Genomic DNA, 18375 nt, shown 5'->3' on the forward strand with positions numbered 1-18375 from the left:
CTGTCACCCATATGAGAAAGAGCCACAGCCTCATCAGGTCATCGAGGCTCAGGGTTGTCCTCTCCTTGCAGCCTTGCCTCACAGGATGTCATCCCTCAATCTCCACACCCCTGCCCCGCAGGCCTCCCTGCAGTGTCTGGAATGGGAGGTGTGTTCTCACCTCAAGGCCTTTGCATATGCTATTCCCTCCTCCCGGGGCTCTGCTCTTCTCTGCCCCCTTCCCCTGGTTAATTCCAACTCATTCTTCAGATCCCTGTACAAATGTCGCTTCTTCAGAGAACACTTCCCTGAGGCCCTGCCCCTCAGTTCAAAGCACTGTGCACCCTTCTTTTGCAGCAGGAGTCACAGTTTCTAGTCATACATGTGGATGATTAGTGACTCCCAGAGAGATGACAGGCCCTTGACAACGAGCATCTTTCCTGCTTTTGTTCACCTGATACAGCACCCGGTGCGGACTCTTAATTAACATTTGTTGAATGAAGATGGGGAAGGGCGGGGACCCTTTCAGAGCCCCGGACTGTGGTCCTCGTGTGCTTTCACAGGCTCTTGGTGTTCCATGAAACACACTTTGGAAACTGCCCTTCACAGGCGAGGAGGATAAGGTTTACAGGGCAGGGCTTCCCAGGATCTCACAGCTGGTGATGGAGAAAAGCAGGGGACGTCCCAGGAACCCTGGCTCCTCATCCAGGACTCTTTCCCCTGCCCTAGGCAGTCCCCCTGAGCCCGGAACTTCCGTGCCCATCTCTCAGAACTCTCATGTCCCATGCACTACATGAAGGAATCTCATGTACGTCTCCAAACCACCCTAGGCGCTTCCCACGGTAAGGCCCACATTACAGACAAGGAAGCTGAGGCTCAGAGAGGCCGAGTGCCGGCCACAGTCATGCAGCTGCCTGCCGAGTGCCAGTGTGCTTGGGTTCAAACCCTGGCTGCTGGGATCCAAGTCCAAGTCTAGATCCTCCTCCCATTTCCCATCCAGCAGATCCACGGGCTGCCCTTTGGAAGAGGGATCAGGACAGTGCTTGCCTCAGAAGTCAAGCCCCACTCCTGGCTCAGGGACTTGGCAAACTCTGCCCATAGCAGTGGGCTTCAGCCCACAGACCACGCTTCCAAAGGGACTCCTTTGTGAAGAAGTGGGAGAGACGGGCAGGGTTGGGGCCAGCTTACAGACAAGTAGCCTGGAACTGAAGAGCCTAACAGTTGACAGAACATTTACAATAAACTGTGGCCTATTTAGTTCAAATTGCTTATTAAAATGAATTCAAGCAAAAGCAGCTCTTCAAAATCAACACAAGAAACAGCAATCGGGCTGCACAGGGCTATGGAGGAGGAATCCAGTTTCCCAGACCGAGCACTGTTGGGGACTGGTCTCATTGCCCACAGTATTTCCTTCCCTCCCCAGCCTCACCAGGGCTCTCTGTGGCACAATGTGCTCCTGTCAACTTTGGGCTTGGCCACGTGACTGACCTTGGCCAACAGAATGTGGGTGGAAGCTGCAGCATGGAAGTGAAGAGATGAGGCAGTGAGAGGAGGCAAGTTTCAGCCAGAAACCCCTGCATTCTGCCATTCACCAGGAGAACAGAGTGGCTGGGGAGTCACTGGGTCCAGAATGGGAGACCCATGGTGTCCGAGTCCAACCCGCAGCTGAGCACAGCCACTCCAGCCCCATGCCCACTCCTGCACACCCTCAAATGAGAAAAACAAGTGTTGCTTGAGATTTGGGGGCTGTTTGTTACGCGGTCTTATCACAGTATTACTGCAGCAATACTGACTAATACAACCACTTCCCAGCTATGTCTCCTTGGGCAAGTTGCTTCACCTCTCTGGGCCTCTATTCTCCCATCTGTCACAATAATACCTATGTCACGGGTTCTGAAACCACAGCCATCTTCACATCACATCATGTTGAAGGGTTTTCTTTTTTTTTTTTTTTTTTTTTTTTTTTTTTGCTTTATCTCCCTATAATCCATGTCTTCTTCCCTTAATGCTTTTCTTTAAACAAATTTTGTTTCTAAAAATCTAAATGTGACTTCAGTCTGATGCTAAGCAATTATACCAATGAGATGGTATTTCAATATTTTAAAAATATTTTTTTTAAATTGGTGCCTATAAAACCATGTTGTTTATTAAGCCATCTTGGGTAGCCCCAGTGGCACACATGGTGTGCTCTGTAAAACGGCGACCTGTGTCCTAGGGCTGCAGTGAGAATGAAATCCAGTGGCACCCTGCGCAGACAGCCTCGAACACACTGAGCACTTGTGATGCTGGTGATGAAGAGGGGACCTCACAGTCTATGTCCCTAAGGCAGGGGACTGTCACTCACTGATCATCGTGGTCCCGCCCACCAGGGCCGCCCTGGTCCCTTGGAAGAAGTCATCAGCGGCAGTCATCCCCTGGGAGGGCTTCTGCAGGTACGTGTTGACATCGATACCTCCGGGAATAACCATCCGCCCGTTGGCTTCAATGGTCTTCACTCCACCAGGAACGATTAAGTTCTCTCCTATTTGTCTGGAGGCAAACAACAGAGACAGCCTTGGTTCTTAAAGGAAAAGTAGAATGGGCAGTCAACCCACAGCTTCAGTTCTGTTAAATAAACATTTCTGAGTTAGGACCTTCACAAGGCCCCGGGTAGACAGATAACTCAGGCAGGGCGCATGCCCTCAGGGGGCTCACAGTCTAACAGGAGGTAAGGCAGGTGGGCAGACTGTTAAGAGTCCAGTATAGCAGAGAGAGCCAGGGGACACGATGAGGGGCTCTTTCATCCAGCCCGTTATCTAAGAAGGCTTCCAAGTGGAGGGGGTGGCAGAGCTCAGTCCAACAGAGGTGAGACCAGCATGATGAACACGCTGACTGTCACATCTATTCCGATGTAGCAGGTGCCGGAAAACTTCCTCCAGAAGGAGGGTAAATTCCAAATGGGGAAGGAGGGAAAGGAGCCTACGAAAAGAGAAACCAAGCCCCCGGGGATCTCTGTAGGTGACTTATTGATGACGGTGGCTTCTGGTTTTTATTTGCTGGCACCAGAGTCAGGAGGTCTATCAAGGCGCTGGGGGAAGAGGCTCAGCCAGAACCAGGAAAAGGACCCAGCAGCATCCAAGGTCAAGGTCTGGCTCAGACCATGAGATCTGTGAGTGATTTTTACTTAAAAAAAAAAAAATCCAATTGTTGTGAACTCTTGAGATTGGGCAGTATATTAATTTTCTAAGTCACATGAAACACCAGTAGTAAAGACCCGGGAAGATGCTGCTTCAGTGACCAAAAGTGCAGTTCTAGACAGAACCCACAGCCAGGCAACCAAGACAGTAGCCCCTGCCCTCCTGGGCTCCCAGGAGAACCTGGGCCAGCAAGCAGATCCCAGCTGGGGCTCCCCCGAAAAAGTGGGTGCCACACACTGTGCTCTTAACCCAGGAAATAAGCCTAGGACCGCACAGTGCCAGGGACAAGGTGGACACTCAGAAAATGTTACCACACATGTCCACCTCCACCAGGATCACCACCGCCGCTGCTTTTAATAACCAATCCCTTACCTTCAAAATGTCCACCGCCGCTGCTTATAACCAATCCCTTACCCCCAGAATGTCCACTGCCACTGCTTATAATATCCCCAGAATGTCCACTGCCACTGCTTATAATATTCCCAGAATGTCCACTGCCACTGCTTATAATATCCCCAGAATGTCCAACTTGACTGAGGGAAATCCTGTCTTCCCCAATCCTTCTGCCGTCCTCTCCAAACGTGTGGGCTTGCCAACAGCTGAAGGGAAAGGGGTCAGGAAGACACCTGGCCCTTAACTTAAAAGGAACAGCAACAGGAGAACAGCGTCTTCTAAGCGCATCACGGCTTCTCTCATTGAATGCTCACAACCAGCTCTAACAGAGGACAGGGTAGCACCCCAAATGCCAACCCAGGCAAAGACCTGGGCACAGTCCAGTCAGAAGAGCCACTGGCTGTAGACATGCACATGGTGTGTCTACACATGGGCACGGACCTACGCATGAGTGTCAGCAGAATCACAGCTCAGTCTGATTCAAGCCTGTGACCGAGTCACCATGCTGTGGGGGCCAACAAGTACTCTGATGAGAGGTTCTTTTATTTATTTTTGAGACAGGATCTCTGTCAGTCAGGCTGGAGTAGAGTAGTGCACGTCATGGCTCACTGCAGCCTCACTTGCTGGGCTCAAAGCGATCCTCCTGCCTCAACCTCCCAAGTAGCTGGAACTACGGGCGTGTATACCACCATGCCCAGCTAATTTTGTTTTTTAATTTTTTGTAGAGATGGGATCTCCCTATGTTGCCCAGGCTGATCTGGAACTCCTGAGCTCGAGGGGTCCTCCTGCCTTGGCTTCCCAAAGTGTTTGAGCAAACATGCCTGGCTTTTCTTTCTTTCTTTTTTTTTTTTTAAGAAATAGCACATTTCCTGAGCAGCCTGGTTGGCCACAGTCCTAAGATGCTTGATGTTCAACAATGAGTGCCATCTCTGCAGCCAGAGGCTCTTTCCTACCAGGCACAATCATAGCCTCTTAACAAACCCTCTCTGGCCTCCCGCCAGCAGCCCTGTGAGGTAGGAGGTGTTCCCATTTTGCAAAAGAGGACAACACAACTCAGAGAGGTGTAGTGACTCATCCAAAGCCACCCAGCAAGTCAGTGATGGGCCTGGATTTAAGCCCAGGTCTACTCAAGACTAAGATCAGAGCTCTGACCAGCGGGCTTTACTGTTGCCCTGCTTCCCGTATATAGAAGCCAGATTCTCCCTGAACTGGGTTTAAACTAAACGGGACTCACTGAATGGTGCTCAATAGCAACGTGCTTGAAAGGGAAAGAGGAGAGAGGAAGCTCAGTTCAGTGAATGAGACAGACGCCCCTCCCCCAACACCATCACCCCACAGTGCAGAAGAAACTCTCAACCACCGGCACCTGATTCACCAAGGCTAAGTGAATTAAATGGAAACCCCGATGAATCATAATCCAATGAATCACGACAGCTGAACGGTTCTTAAGAAAACTTGGCAAATGGCCACAAAATTAAAGGATTCTTGGGGTTTAATTAAAGTGGAGGAGAATAATTGTGCCTCTGCGTGCCAGGTGGTCCCTGGGGTGAGCACAGCTGGTCCCTGGCTCTTCCACACCTACCCTTCTCCGCCTGCAGGATGCACATTCAGAATAAACACCCGAGGGCCGTGTGAGGTCTCAGTCACTGTCACTCGCTCAGCTTCACAAGGCCAGAGGAGAACTGCTGACACTCAGAGAGCTTCTCAGCAACGGATTCAAGTAAAAGGGGTTTACGACCAAGAGGGGCTGACAGATAATGAATTTAGGGAAACTGCAGATTTCCTCAACAGCCAGGTTAGCCGGAGTCCTAGGATTCTTGATGTTCATACATACAGCAGGCACTTAATGAATGCAGCTCAACCCATGGCCACTTGCTCCATCTGTATACCCCCTGGGATTGCAGGCCCTCTATAAGGGGGCCTGGCCCGGGAAGGACGGGCGTGGATGTGGTCAGATCAAAGCAGCAGGTGGTGTGTGGGAGCGGGGAGCCCACGAGATCATTCTAAGGGTCATTTTACCTTTCAGGCTTCAGAAGCCCAAAACCCCACACAAAGGGGTGTTCCCTCGGAGTTGCTTTCTCTATATCTAAGCCATGGTTGAGTTAGAAAACCTCATTTTTTGACGCATCCTGACACCCTTCCCCACCCCCCATCTGCCTTCCTAACCATTCGGGATCCAGGTGCCCTGCATGTGACAGGAGCACCCTCACCACCTGATGGCCAACATTCATTTGTTTATGCTTTCCCTGAATTGGCGCTCCAGGACCTACTCCGCAGGCCTGGTGCTGGGCCCCAGGGTGGGGGCCACGAGGCGAGGCCCTGGTCAAGGAGCAATGCAGTGTGACGAGGGCTGCAACAGACAGCAGCTCATGGGCTCTGGGGACGGAGGGATGCACCCCACACCATCTTGGGGTCAAGGAAGGCTTCCTGGAGGAGGAGTCGCATGAGCTGGGCCCACAAGGACAAACAAGAGATGAGGGGAAGGCAGAGGGGCAGGGAGAAAAGGTGTTCCAGGCAGGGGACTGATGGGTGCAAGGCTCTGAGATGACAGCAGCCTGCAAGTCCTGTGAGTCCCAAGTTTTCATTATGGCCAGAAGAGTAAGCAAGGAATGAAGCCAGAGGAGGGGAGGTCCGAGCTGGACTTGAAATGGTCAAAGTTTAGGACTAGAACTGGGGGGTGAGCTGGGGGGAGGCAGGGAGGGCTCAACTGTTCTGGGTACCCCTCTTCGCTGGGTGATTTGCATATGTAGTCTCTTTCAATGCCCCCAATACTCCACAGCCCCTTTCCCCCAGCCTCCTCCTCCTCCTCCTGCATCATCATCCCCAAAGCCCACACGGGCCCCAGGATGATTCTGTTAATGGTATCAATCCCCTTCTGCCTTCCCCTAGCTCCAATTCCCCTCTGCCTTTCCTTCTTGTGCCAACCACTCATGCTGGATCCTGAAACAGTGTCCTTCTCTCCTCTTCCAGATTTCAAGGGAAGAGGCTGAGCACCCAGCAAATCCAGGGCACAACTCCCAGAAGGAGAACTGTACCGATCCTCACCCACCAGTAAAATGTTAAGGCCAGCCGGGCGCGGTGGCTCACACCTGTAATCCCAGCACTTCGGGAGGCTGAGGCAGGTGGATCACGAGATCAGGAGATCGAGACCATCTTGGCCAACATGGTGAAATCCCATCTCTACTAAAATACAAAAAATTAGCCGGGCATGGTGGTGCATGCCTGTAGTCCCAGCTACTCAGGAGGCTGAGGCAGGGGAGTCGATTGAACCCGGGAGGCGGAGGTTGTATGTAGTGAGCTGAGATCGCACCACTGCACTCCAGCCTGGGCAACAGAGTGAGACTCTGTCTCAAAAAAAAAAAAGAAAAGAAAAGTGAAGGCCACCTACAGACCCCTGCCTGGCGTTATGGACAGAATTTTGTCTCCCAAAATTCATGTTGAAGCCCCAGCCCACCCCCATGGGACTACCTTTGGAGACGGGGCCTTTAAGGAGGTGATTAAGGTTGAATGAGGCCACAAGAGTGGGGCCAGAATCCAACAAGACTGGTGTCCTTAGGAGAAGAGCCCCCAGGAGTGTGCACACACACAGAAAGAGCCCGAGGACAGCCAGAAGGTGGTGTCTGCAAGCCAAGGACAGAGGCCTCAGGAAGAACCAACCCTGATGGCCACTTGATCTGGGACTTCCAGCCTCCAGAACTGTGAGAAATAAACTGCAGCTATTTAAACCACCCAGCCTGTGGCATTCTGTTCCGGCAGCCAGAGCTGGCTAAGACACCTGGGTTGTCGTAAGCAGGACTGAGGAGGGAGCCAATGAGAAGAAAGTAAAGGAAACTCCAGCCCCAACGTCCATCTTTTCTTTAAGTGCCAAGGCCGGGCTTGGAAGCCACACATTCCTCCTTCCTCCCTGCTCCCCTCAACCCAATTCCAGAAACTGTGGGTAGGTGGAAGGAAGAGCTGTGAATTCAGTTGTCTTAGGGTGGAATCCGGGCCTTGACCCTAACTCACCCCGTCATATGGGGCCAGGTACCCAGACTCATTGGCCTGCTGCCTCCAAAACCACAAAACAGGAAACATGTCTGCATTTTGCAGCGTTTGTGTGAGCATTGCATGAGAGGAGCTGCCTCAGCCATGTGGCAGGGAGCCTAGCCCAGGGGGGCACCTGAGAAATGCCAGCCCCTTGTCCACCCGCAGCGTGCACCTCCCCCAACCTCCGTGAGGTCTCTACCCCTGAAACACAGGCACACAGCCCTGTCATTCCAGGGCAGAATGCCAGCCTTCCATTCCATCTAAGGCCAGGCAGCCTGGCGACACAGGTTTCTTAAAAGGTCCGTTTTGATCAACCCACTTGATAAGTCCATCCTCCAGGTAGACGTCAGCATAAAGGGACTGGTCATCGTTGATGATCCGTCCACCTTTGATGAGGAGTCGGTCACTCTGCAAAGCAAGGCAAAGTATTAAGGTTCCTTGGAGAAAAGCCAGGAGAAATTTTTTCCTTTTTAATTTCGAATGAAAGAATTATCAAATATTTTCAAAAGTAAAGGCATTTAACTTCCCCCATCCCAGATCCATCACCAGCTTCAATACTTCTCTATCCAACACTTCCCGTTCTCCTTTCACCTTTCTCCCCTCTCACTTTGTTTTGTTTTTGCTGAGATGTTTTAAAACAAAGTCCAAGCACTGTATCTTTCCACCTAGAAATACTTTACTAGATCTCTCTCACTGCTAACCCACTTCCCGTTTGCCCCGAGAAATGAGTGTGGGCAGCAAGATGCACTTTTTTTTTTTTTCTAAACAGGAAAGGGGTAAAGACTTTTTAAAGAAACAAAACCAGAATCCATTATCCCAACGAACCCAATTAATTTAATAGCTTCCCTATCAGTCAATAATCAGGCCCTGTTCAATGTTCCTTGATTGACTCATGGATGTCTTTTTGTAGTTGGAAGGTTTGAATCAAGAGCCATACCAGACCCCGTAGCACACCTGCCTCATCATCTCGGCAGTCTCTGTCAGCATCTGCACTGGCCCCTCCTCCCTTTTGAATGTCATTCATTTGTTGAAGAAACTGGGTCATTTGTAGAACAGGGAGTTATCAAGGTATTATTAAATATGATAATGATCAACTGAGAGACATTTTAAAAGATAGTGAAGAGACTAAAAACCCCACTTTCCCAGTATAACTCCCGGTTGACATTCTGATGTCTCCCCACCCTTTTTCCTCTGTTTTCTTCCCCACAGTGCACACATCCGCTCACTCATCCAAGCACCGATCAGCTACCAACTGATGCTCTGAGTGCCAGAGGGGACCAGGCATAGAGCTGGAATCTGCTTTCCGGGGTTGACAGATGGAGAGACAGATGTTTATCAAGTCATAGGGTATGTGGGGTTGAAGAGGAGAAGAGTGGGGACCTGCCATGGAAGCCAAGCAAAGGCGCTGCCAACCTTATCTGGGGGGTTGGGCAGAGAAAGCGTAGACCCAGAAAATAAGTCTAAAAAACAGTCTATTTATATTTTCTATATCTACACTCTGTATGACTATGGATAGATAAATGGATGTGTCATTAGAGGAAGGCGGATAAACACACACACACACACAAACAGGACTGTATGAATATGTCTATGTAAATATTCATGTATTCAGATGATGTTCTCCAAAGGGCATTTTCAATCCCCCAGCCTATCCTAAGGGCACAGACCTAGGCTTTCAACCCTCTTCTACTTGTCAATACCATTCCAGAATGGAACTCAGCCATAAACATGTTTATGCATAAACACAAACAAAGCTTCACCATATGGAGTGTTCCGGGCGGAGGGAATGATATGCAAGTCAGAAACCAGAATATTATGGGAACCAAAAAGAACACAATTCTGTCCTTCCTGCATTTTACCATAATCACATCCCAACTTGCCGCACATTCTTCATGACTATGTATATATATACATATACTTTTTTTTTCTTTTTTTTGAGACGGAGTCTCCCTCTGTCGCCCAGGCTGGAGTGCAGTGGCGCGATCTTGGAAACAGGGCCTTTGGCGTGAACCTCCACCTCCTGGGTTCATGCCATTCTCCTGCCTCAGCCTCCTGAGTAGCTGGGACTACAGGGACCCGCCACCATGCCCGGCTAATTTTTTGTAGTTTTAGTAGAGACGGGGTTTCATCGTGTTAGCCAGGATGGTCTTGATCTCCCGACCTCGTGGTCTGCCTGCCTCGGCCTCCCAAAGTGCTGGGATTAATTACAGGCGTGAGCCACTGTGCCTGACCCCCCCACTTCATGACTATATTTTTTAAATAATCATAAAATATTCCATCTTAGGGATACATAATAAATTGTTTAATAATTCCCCCATTGTTGGTTACTGAAGTTATTTTCTGGTTTTTACAGTGATATGTATTGCTGCAAAAAACATTTTTGTGCATAAAACTCCTTCCTTAGTTTGAATGATTTGTTAGGCAAGGCTCTCAGAAGCTTAACAACTGAGGCAAACGACATAAACCTTATTTACAGCCCTTGATAAAGATGACCAAACTCCTTTCCAAAAGGAGTGCCCCATTCTTCGCATGAAAACACTAAGCACTCTTTTTTATTATTAATGTTTGTTAATTTGTGTTCCTTTTCTTTTTTCTTTTCTTCGAGACAGAGTCTTGCTCTATCACCCAGGCTGGAGTAAAGTGGCATGATCATAGCTCACTGCATCGGGAGGTGGAGCTTGCAGTAAGCCGAGATGGTGCCACTGCACTCCAGCGAGCGCAGAGCGAGACTCCGTCTCAAAAAAAAAAATAAAAGTAAACTGACAAGAACAACCCACAGTAGGTGGTACTCTGATAGCAGAGCCTCACTCAAGAACCTGGAGGCAAGTGGTGCATCTGGGAGGTGGCTCCAGGGACTGCAGGGAGGGTATCCTGTTCAATAGAGTGCATATTGACCTGGCTAGCACTGTGGGCAACTAGAGCTTGATCTTGCCAAGGCCATCTGAGGAAGTGTACAGAAGGCACTTCAGTGTGCCCTTGGACCAGGTCCCATGGTTTTACAGCATCCGCCACAATGCCCTGCAAGCCCAGAGAAGAAGAGTTTAACCCAAACTAAGGAATCAGAAACACATCATGCAGTTAGCTGCCCAAAGCTTCTTGCATCAGAATCATATTTCCCTCAGAGTGAAAGCCACGGGCAGCGAGACCCCAGTTCATCTCGAGTCCCAGGATCCTGGCAGTCTTCCTGCTCCTACTTCCTTTGGGCCCTGCTTGATGTTACTTATCTGAGTGCTGTCCCCTCAACTTGCCCTGTTTGGGACAACACACGCCACCACCCCACCAGCTGACCCTACATCCCTTACCCGTTTTATGTATTCATAGTACTTACAGCACATCTGGCAGACTATGTATTTCTAGGTCTGTCTAAAATGTGACTTGCTGCACTGGAATCACAGCTTTGGCATGTTACCCCATTGGCTGTGCGGGACACAACTCCCCGGGGACGCATGACACGGGTGTTGGTGGGGACGGCACTGCCTGGAGTTTGCATAGTAAACTTGTCTTTACTAGACCGGGAGCTCCACGGAGGCAACGGACTTTGTTTTCTTCACTGCTGCCTCTCCGGCATCTTGGACACAGCCAGGCTGGCTGTCTGGGTGACTGAACTGATTCTTGACAGATGAATGGGTGAAGATGGAGAGAAAGACGTCACAGCTGGGAGTAGAGGAAAAGCAGTGTGACAAGGCACATCCTGTTCTTCAGCAGGAGGGTCTCTGGAGGAAGATGCTTCAAGGTAAGTTGCTCCTAGGCCCCACAACCTATCTGTATCCCTAAAAGAGATGTGTGCATCCCCAGGGAGGAAACTCACCAAGCCTCTTGACGGCATTCCAGGACCAATGGGAAAAAGAGGCCCGGGCTCTGCACATCCAGGAAGCACCCACAAGCTGGCGTGCATGTTTCCCCGGCTCCAGAACAGGAAACATAAGTCACCAGCAGCTGGTGCATGGCTTCCGGAACACGGCCACCCTGCAGGCACCCGTCTGCCTTGTCACATTTAATAGGGGGCTTTTCAGGCTCAGTCTGAAAGGTGGCATTTTAATGCACTGTGTGCCAGAAGATCGGCCCAACCTGCTATGTTCTTCCTAGAATCACATGGTGGAGCTCGTGTTCAAATCCACTCCCTCCCCAACTACCACCACCAGACACTGCAAGCAGGGGCGCCCAGGGCTCCAAGCCCTTAGTGTCTCTCAGGTGCTGGTCTACTTCCGAAAAAAAAAAGCCCATAGGAAGCCAAGTGCTGATTCAACCTCGTCATGTTCTTTCTTAAAATTAGTAGTTCCTTTGCCTCTTAAACAAGCATTTTCAAAGCCATGTGCTTCAGAACTGAAGCTCAGAGAGACTTTAGTAGGTACGGGCCCAGACAGGGGTTCCCTGGTGCCATGAGTTTAGAGATCTCTAGGTTAAGGCTGGGTGCGGTGGCTCACGCCTGTAATCCCAGCACTTTGGGAGGCTGAGGCAGGCGGATCACAAGGTCAGGAGATCGAGATCGAGACCATCCTGGCTAACATGGTGAAACCCTGTCTCTACTAAAAATACAAAAAATTAGCTGGGCGTGGTGGAGCACGCCTATAGTCGCAGGTACTTGGGAGGCTGAGGCAGGAGAATGGCGTGAACCCGGGAGGCGGAGTTTGCAGTGAGCCGAGATCGCGCCACTGCACTCCAGCCTGGGTGACAGAGTTAGACTCCGCCCCCCCCACCCCCACCAAAAAAAAAAAAGAAATCTGTGGGTTAAACGGAAGCAATGATGTCTTTACGACAGAACTTTTCAGATCCTTGCCTCTGCTGATATTTGATATGGATATTCCAGAGGAGAACTGAGTTGATATCTTTTCCAAACTCAGGTCCCTTTGTGGTGTGGAAAATCTGAAGAGATACTTTCCCACAGAAGAGACTGTGGGAAACGGGCTTTGAAGGAGTTACGCGCTTTGTGGCCATGTGCACTGAACGGTCTGTGCGGAATGTTAGTATGGAAATGAGCTCCTCGTATGGAAATGAGCTCCACAGACAGGTGTGACCTCCAAGTTCACACAACTAGTAAGGGTGCAGCCTAGAGCCAAGGGTTCCTAATGGCCTGTCCAGCATTCCAGCCACCAAGCCACGCTTCTGTCCCATGTCTAAACATTCTCAAACTCTAGAATCCATGACACCTCATAAAAAGATAGAACTTAGAATACCCCCTACAAGTTTTAAGATCAACGGGCCTTGCCTTCTAAGGCTGCCTTTCTCATGCAGGAAATACGAGTGCACAGAACTGTATACCAAAAAATGTAAATGTTACATAATGTATGTTTTTAAAATTAATAATACCAAATTCACACACTTACAAAAAAAAATACCAGTGCTGTCTGTTGCCTCTCACACGATTACTGTGAGGGGAAAACAGCAGATGTGAAAAATGGTATGCTCTGCATAAAAATTATTATGTAAAAACTAGGCTGGATGCAGTGGCTCACACCTATAATCCCAGCACTTTGGGAGGCTGAGGTGGGTGGATCACCTGAGGTTAGGAGTTTGAGACCAGCCTGGCCAACATGATGAAACCCCGTCTCTACTAAAAATGCAAAAATTAGCCGGGCGTGATGGTGGTCACCTGTAATCCTAGCTACTCAGGAGGCTGAGGCAGGAGAATTGCTTGAACCCAGGAGGCGGAGGTTGCAGTGAGCTGAGATGGCGCCACTGCAGTCCAGCCTGGGCAACAGAGCAAGACTCCATCTCAAAAAAAGTTATTATGTATAAACCTTGAAGAAATAAAGCATTTCATGAAAAACTCAGCCAAAGTCTAACAGCTGAATTGATTAGCTCGGGCATGTCAGAGATGCCAGTTCGTTCCATGGTGACAGCAGTGACCTAAAGCAAATCATGTTCTTGTGTCAGTGCTGCTTAAAAGCAAAACGTCCACACTCAGACAGAGGTGGGTTTGGATCCTGACTCCACTTATTATCCACGTGATTTACCAAGCCTCCGTTTCCTCATCTATAAGATGGGGATACCAAGCCCAACTAATTTTTGCATTTTTATTAGAGACAGGGTTTCACCATTATTGGCCAGGCTGGTCTCAAACTCCTAACCTCAGGTGATCCACCCACCTCGGCCTCCCAAAGGCTCCTCTGGGCTCTGCGTTCTAGGTGTGTATTTGAAGTGCTTCCTCAGCCCAGGTCTGGCAGGTGAACAGCTCATTGTTCATTCTCTGTCCTTTTCTGTGGCTAGAACTCCACACTATAAATCATTGTTTAAGGATGGGTGTAAGCAACTTAAATGCAGCTTGTGTCCTCAAGGGGTGCTCAGGCCAGTGAGGGAGGCTGAATCAACAGCTGGCCTTTGCCCCCAGTGTGGGAAGTGCAGAGGGCCACAGAGCACAGAGGCAGCCTCTACATCAACCCTGCTAAGGGGAAAAGCATTTCCTCTGAGCTTGGAGGCTGAGTAGGTATTAGCCACACAGCAAAGGCAAAAAGGGATCCCGAGAGAGGGAAGCACACGGTGTATTAGTCCGTCCTCACAATGCCATAAAGAAATGCCTGAGACTGGGTAATTTATAAAGAAAAGAAAAGAGGTTTAATTGGCTCATGGTTCTGCAGGCTGTACAGGAAGCACTGTGCTGGCATCTGCTCGGCTTCTGGGGAGGCCTCACGAAACTTACAATCATGGCGGAAGGCAAAGTGGGGGGTGGGTGAAGGCATGTGAGTACCTCACATGGCCGAGCAGGAAGAAGAGAGAGAGTGGGGAGTGCCACACTTTTAAATAACAAGATCTTCTGAGAACTCACTCACTATCACGAGAACAGCACCAAAGGGGGAAATCCGCCCCAACGATTCAATTACCTCCCTCCAGACCCCACCTCCAATACTGTGCACTACAATTCAACCCGAGATTTGGGTGGGGACACAGATCCAGACCATATTCCATGGGGAAAGACACAGAGGTCAGAAGCAGCCTGGTGCGTGCCTGGGGGTCTGTAAGTGGTTTCCTTTGGCTGAAGGGTGACCTCAAAGTGGGGAATGTGGAAACGACTGCAGAAGCCAGATCTCAGGGACCCCAGTGCCGTGTGTACAGGGGAGTCTGGGCTCCGTGGTGAAGGTCATGGAGGGGTTTTCATCAGGGAGGAACCAGAACATAGAAACGTTTCCAAGACAAGACATCGCATGAGCGCTGGGTGGAAATGGGAGAAGTGGGAGAAATCGTCTTTATCTTCTCCTCAAAGCTGGGATTCCTCAGTAAGAATATGTGGCAGCCAAGTTTGCAACAGGTATCAAAGGCCTTAACAATGTTCATGTCCTTTGACCCATAAATTTAGTGCTGGGAATTTGTCCTCCAGAAAATGTCCAAAACAGGGTCAAAAAATGACACACAAAGACGTGATCCAGAATTAATGACAATGGTATAACCACACCAGTAATGAGGTATCATTCAGCTACTACAGCTACTAAAATATTTTCCAGGAAGTTTTAAGCACGAACAAAAGTGCTAGATAATAAAATGTAAGGAGAAAATGCAAACTACAAAATTCTCTGTTAGGAATGCAAAAGGAAGTGGATCTGGAGTAATTGGCTTCCCCTATGGAGATTTTGGGGTCCACTCCCATGATCTAACCGCCAGTATAATGCACAGCCCTCTCCCAATGCACAGCCCTCCCCCAATGTGCCCATCTCTCATTGAGGTGGACACCCCTTCATGGCCGGGGGAGTTCTGCGTATTTCATCTCTATATCCTCAGGAACCAGCCAGGAACCTTACACAGTGTTTAGCAGATGTTTGCTGGGCAGGAGGGGAAGAGGGAGGCAACAGACAAGAGACAAGGGAAGGAGAAAGTAGAAAGAGAAAGTTTGAAAAGACAGAGGGAGTGCAAAGGAGAGAAAAGGAAGATGAGATTTAAAAAAAAGGATAAAGAGGAAATGAAAGATGGAAGGAGGAGGAAAGAAAGGAGAGAAGAGAGAAACAAAGGGAGAAAAGCATAGGTGGACACATAGTAAATCTCTCTTTTCTGCTTTTCAAATTCCTGAAAACCTAACCCCACTGGCTGGGAGAGAAGTCTGGCAAGTGCAAAGCCTGCACACTACAGATGATGCAGGAGGGCATCCTCATGAAGACTCTACCAAAACCGTGCTGGGCTGCAGCCGTGTTTCTACTGCCAAATAGCTCATGAGTCAGAGGAGCAGCCAGGCAGGAGACAGGGATTCTTCTCCAAACCTACTGTTATCTCCCATCCAGCCCCCACTGGGAGGACAGAGCTGACAGTGGCAGGACGCTTTTGTTCTTTTCACAAACATTAAGCATTAGGTTGAGCTCTGCTTACAAAAACTAGCCTTTAAAGCTTCAGGCATTTTTATCCATAGAACAAAAAAACAAACAGCAGCAACCGCAGTCAGCCTCAGCTCAGAGGGGAGGTTCTGGATGACAGTGAATTTTCTGCATCACTGTCTATTCCTGAGTGAGGCATTAAACCTCCACGGGTTCTGTTCTCCCTCCTGCAGAGTGGGAATAAATCTGTCATCTCCACCATGAAGGTGGCTGTCAGAAGGCATACAAAATCTATTAAGGTCTAGATTTTAGAAAAAAAAAGAGATGGGATGCTATTCTTATCCAATCAACCTTTATCCAAAAATCACTAGTTTAGCAACCTTGGCTATCTGGAAAATAGCAGAGAACCAAAGCTGTTATTACAGTGACAGAGAAAAGACTGTGGCTCTGTCATCAAGGAGGGGAAAATTGAGCTGAGTTCCAAAATATAAATAGGAGTTCAGAAATCTGGAAAAACTGGGAGAGGAGAAGGGAAACATCCCAGCCAGATAAATATTAGATACAGAGACACCGTCTTCTGAAAGTTCCAGGTACTGTGGGTAGGTGAGGAACAGGTGGGGATTGGTGCTGTCCGCGGTCCTGAATTGACACTGGGCACAGAGACTGAGTTTTCTCCAAACCCTGACGCTGAAGACCCCTCAGCCCCCTGCCACATCCAGCCTTGTAGTTCCTTACTGCTTTTCTTTCTCAGCTTCTTAAAAAAGTCTTGTTTCAAAAATTCTTCTTTTGGCCTTGCAGAGTCAAAATAATCATGATTTATGTTTCCAAATGGACATAGCTGGCTTCAAGTACTTCTCAGTGTTGGTAAATGAAGACCTGACACTACTTCCAATACTTTAATTCTTCCACCCCAGGAAGTTGGGGTGAGGGCAAGCAGCTCCCATGGCCCCCACGTGCTCCACTAGGGCAGTCATTGGAGTCATGAACAGGCGGGTGTCAACATAGGGTCTCAGAGGCCACACAAATTCAGATGAGGTTGCCTGATTCCTCAGTGGGAAGGGCAGGAAAGCTCAGGGTAACTAAAAGACCAGTCTCTTCTGGAAAGATGAGGAAACCCTTTCTTTCCAAAGAGCAAGCAGGGAAATAAGCCTCAAAAAGATCAAGGGAGCCCATTTTGTAGAAATGTGCTTATCCAAGCATTGAATGCAGCGGGAATCGCTTTCTTTTAGAACAAAGGAAATGTCAAGGTGGGTTTTGAAAGTTTTTAGTCCTTTAAAACCACATACTCATGACATTGAGGCTGACATTCGCAATTCAAAACTTCAAGATGATCGGTAGGCATACCCCCCTGCCACCCCCCACCCCCTGTCGAAAACTGACAGCATGACACCATGGCCCAGCTGGTCCTCAAAATGCCCTGGAATTGCCTGCTAAAAATTCCCTTCGGGGCTTTTATCAAGATATTCACTCACCAGATCTAGATTACAAGCCAGGAATTTATATTATTAACAAACATCCCCAGAAAATTTCAACACAGACCCTCTGTGGCAAGTCCTCACCCAAAGTGGGTGCAGTGCAGCCCCCTGCCCCGCTGACAGTGGGTGTGCTGCTCATGTGACCTGCTTTGGCTGGGGGTGCACCAGTCCGAGCACAAGCTTTAAGGGGCAGGTGGGTTCAGCTCTCCCTGACAGTCCACTCCCCGGCCATGAAAACCACAGGACCCAAGGAATGGCAGCCCCAAAATGACAGGATATGAGGAGCACACCTGACCCCAACAGAAGACTGAAGACAAATCAAGCTGAGCCCTGCTAAGCACCTACCACCCACAAACCCAATGCCACAAATAAATATTTGTTGCTGTAAGGCACAGGGTCTAGGGGGATGTTTGTTAGGTAGCATCATTGCATCAAAGCGAATTAATACATCAGAAAGGTTCTGTGTTGGGAGTCACAGGGTTTGCTGCATGAGAGGTTTTACAGCTCAAATACGTCAAACTTCCATGGCTTGGTCCCTACCTTGAATAACCAGAGCCTTCTCCTTCAGCAAGCTCTCCACTCTGGCCTCCCTGAAACAGCAAATGCTGCCATCCCATTCAGCTACACACTCATATTTATTCACAGAAACCATCCATTTGCCTTTGATTTTGCCTCCGGGGACAGCCTGTCAGCCAGTGGCCCTTTGCCACACTATCCAGGCATGCAATCCACGAAGTGGCAACTGGTATAAGCCTGAATCTAATTAACACACATTCGTTCCCCCTCTCATGGATAGGGGACAGTGTGGCTTTCCCCGCTTCATGAATGGAGACACAGGTGGTCCCCATGGACTGCAGGACTTTTTTTTCCCGAGCTTATGCCTGTTTCTATGACAACTGCAGTTATAAGCGCACAATTTCAGGTCCCATTGTACCAGCAGACTTTCAGGGAGCACTCCCTGATGGACTGAATATCTGATTTTAAAACAGCACTCCTCTGTCACAACCCCAAGAGTGGGCCTGCACGCTGCATGGGGAAAGATGATGCTAGCTGCATGTGTGATCGGTGACTTGACCCGTTTCTCTGTGTTCT

General features: G+C 49.2%; 1 protein-coding gene across 1 annotated transcript in view; it reads right to left on the reverse strand.

Moving 5' to 3' along the window:
• CRMP1 (collapsin response mediator protein 1) overlaps positions 1-18375 on the reverse strand; it is a 72028-nt gene that overhangs the window by 38237 nt on the left and 15416 nt on the right. The window contains exons 2-3 of the mRNA XM_050792120.1: positions 7894-7982; positions 2324-2508 (exon numbers count right to left, since the gene is read on the reverse strand). Of these exons, the coding sequence (XP_050648077.1) occupies positions 2324-2508; positions 7894-7982 (274 nt within the window). The remainder of the gene's footprint in view (positions 1-2323; positions 2509-7893; positions 7983-18375) is intronic.

Source organism: Macaca thibetana, chromosome 5 (assembly GCF_024542745.1).
Source record: "Macaca thibetana thibetana isolate TM-01 chromosome 5, ASM2454274v1, whole genome shotgun sequence".
Taxonomy (NCBI): domain Eukaryota; kingdom Metazoa; phylum Chordata; class Mammalia; order Primates; family Cercopithecidae; genus Macaca; species Macaca thibetana.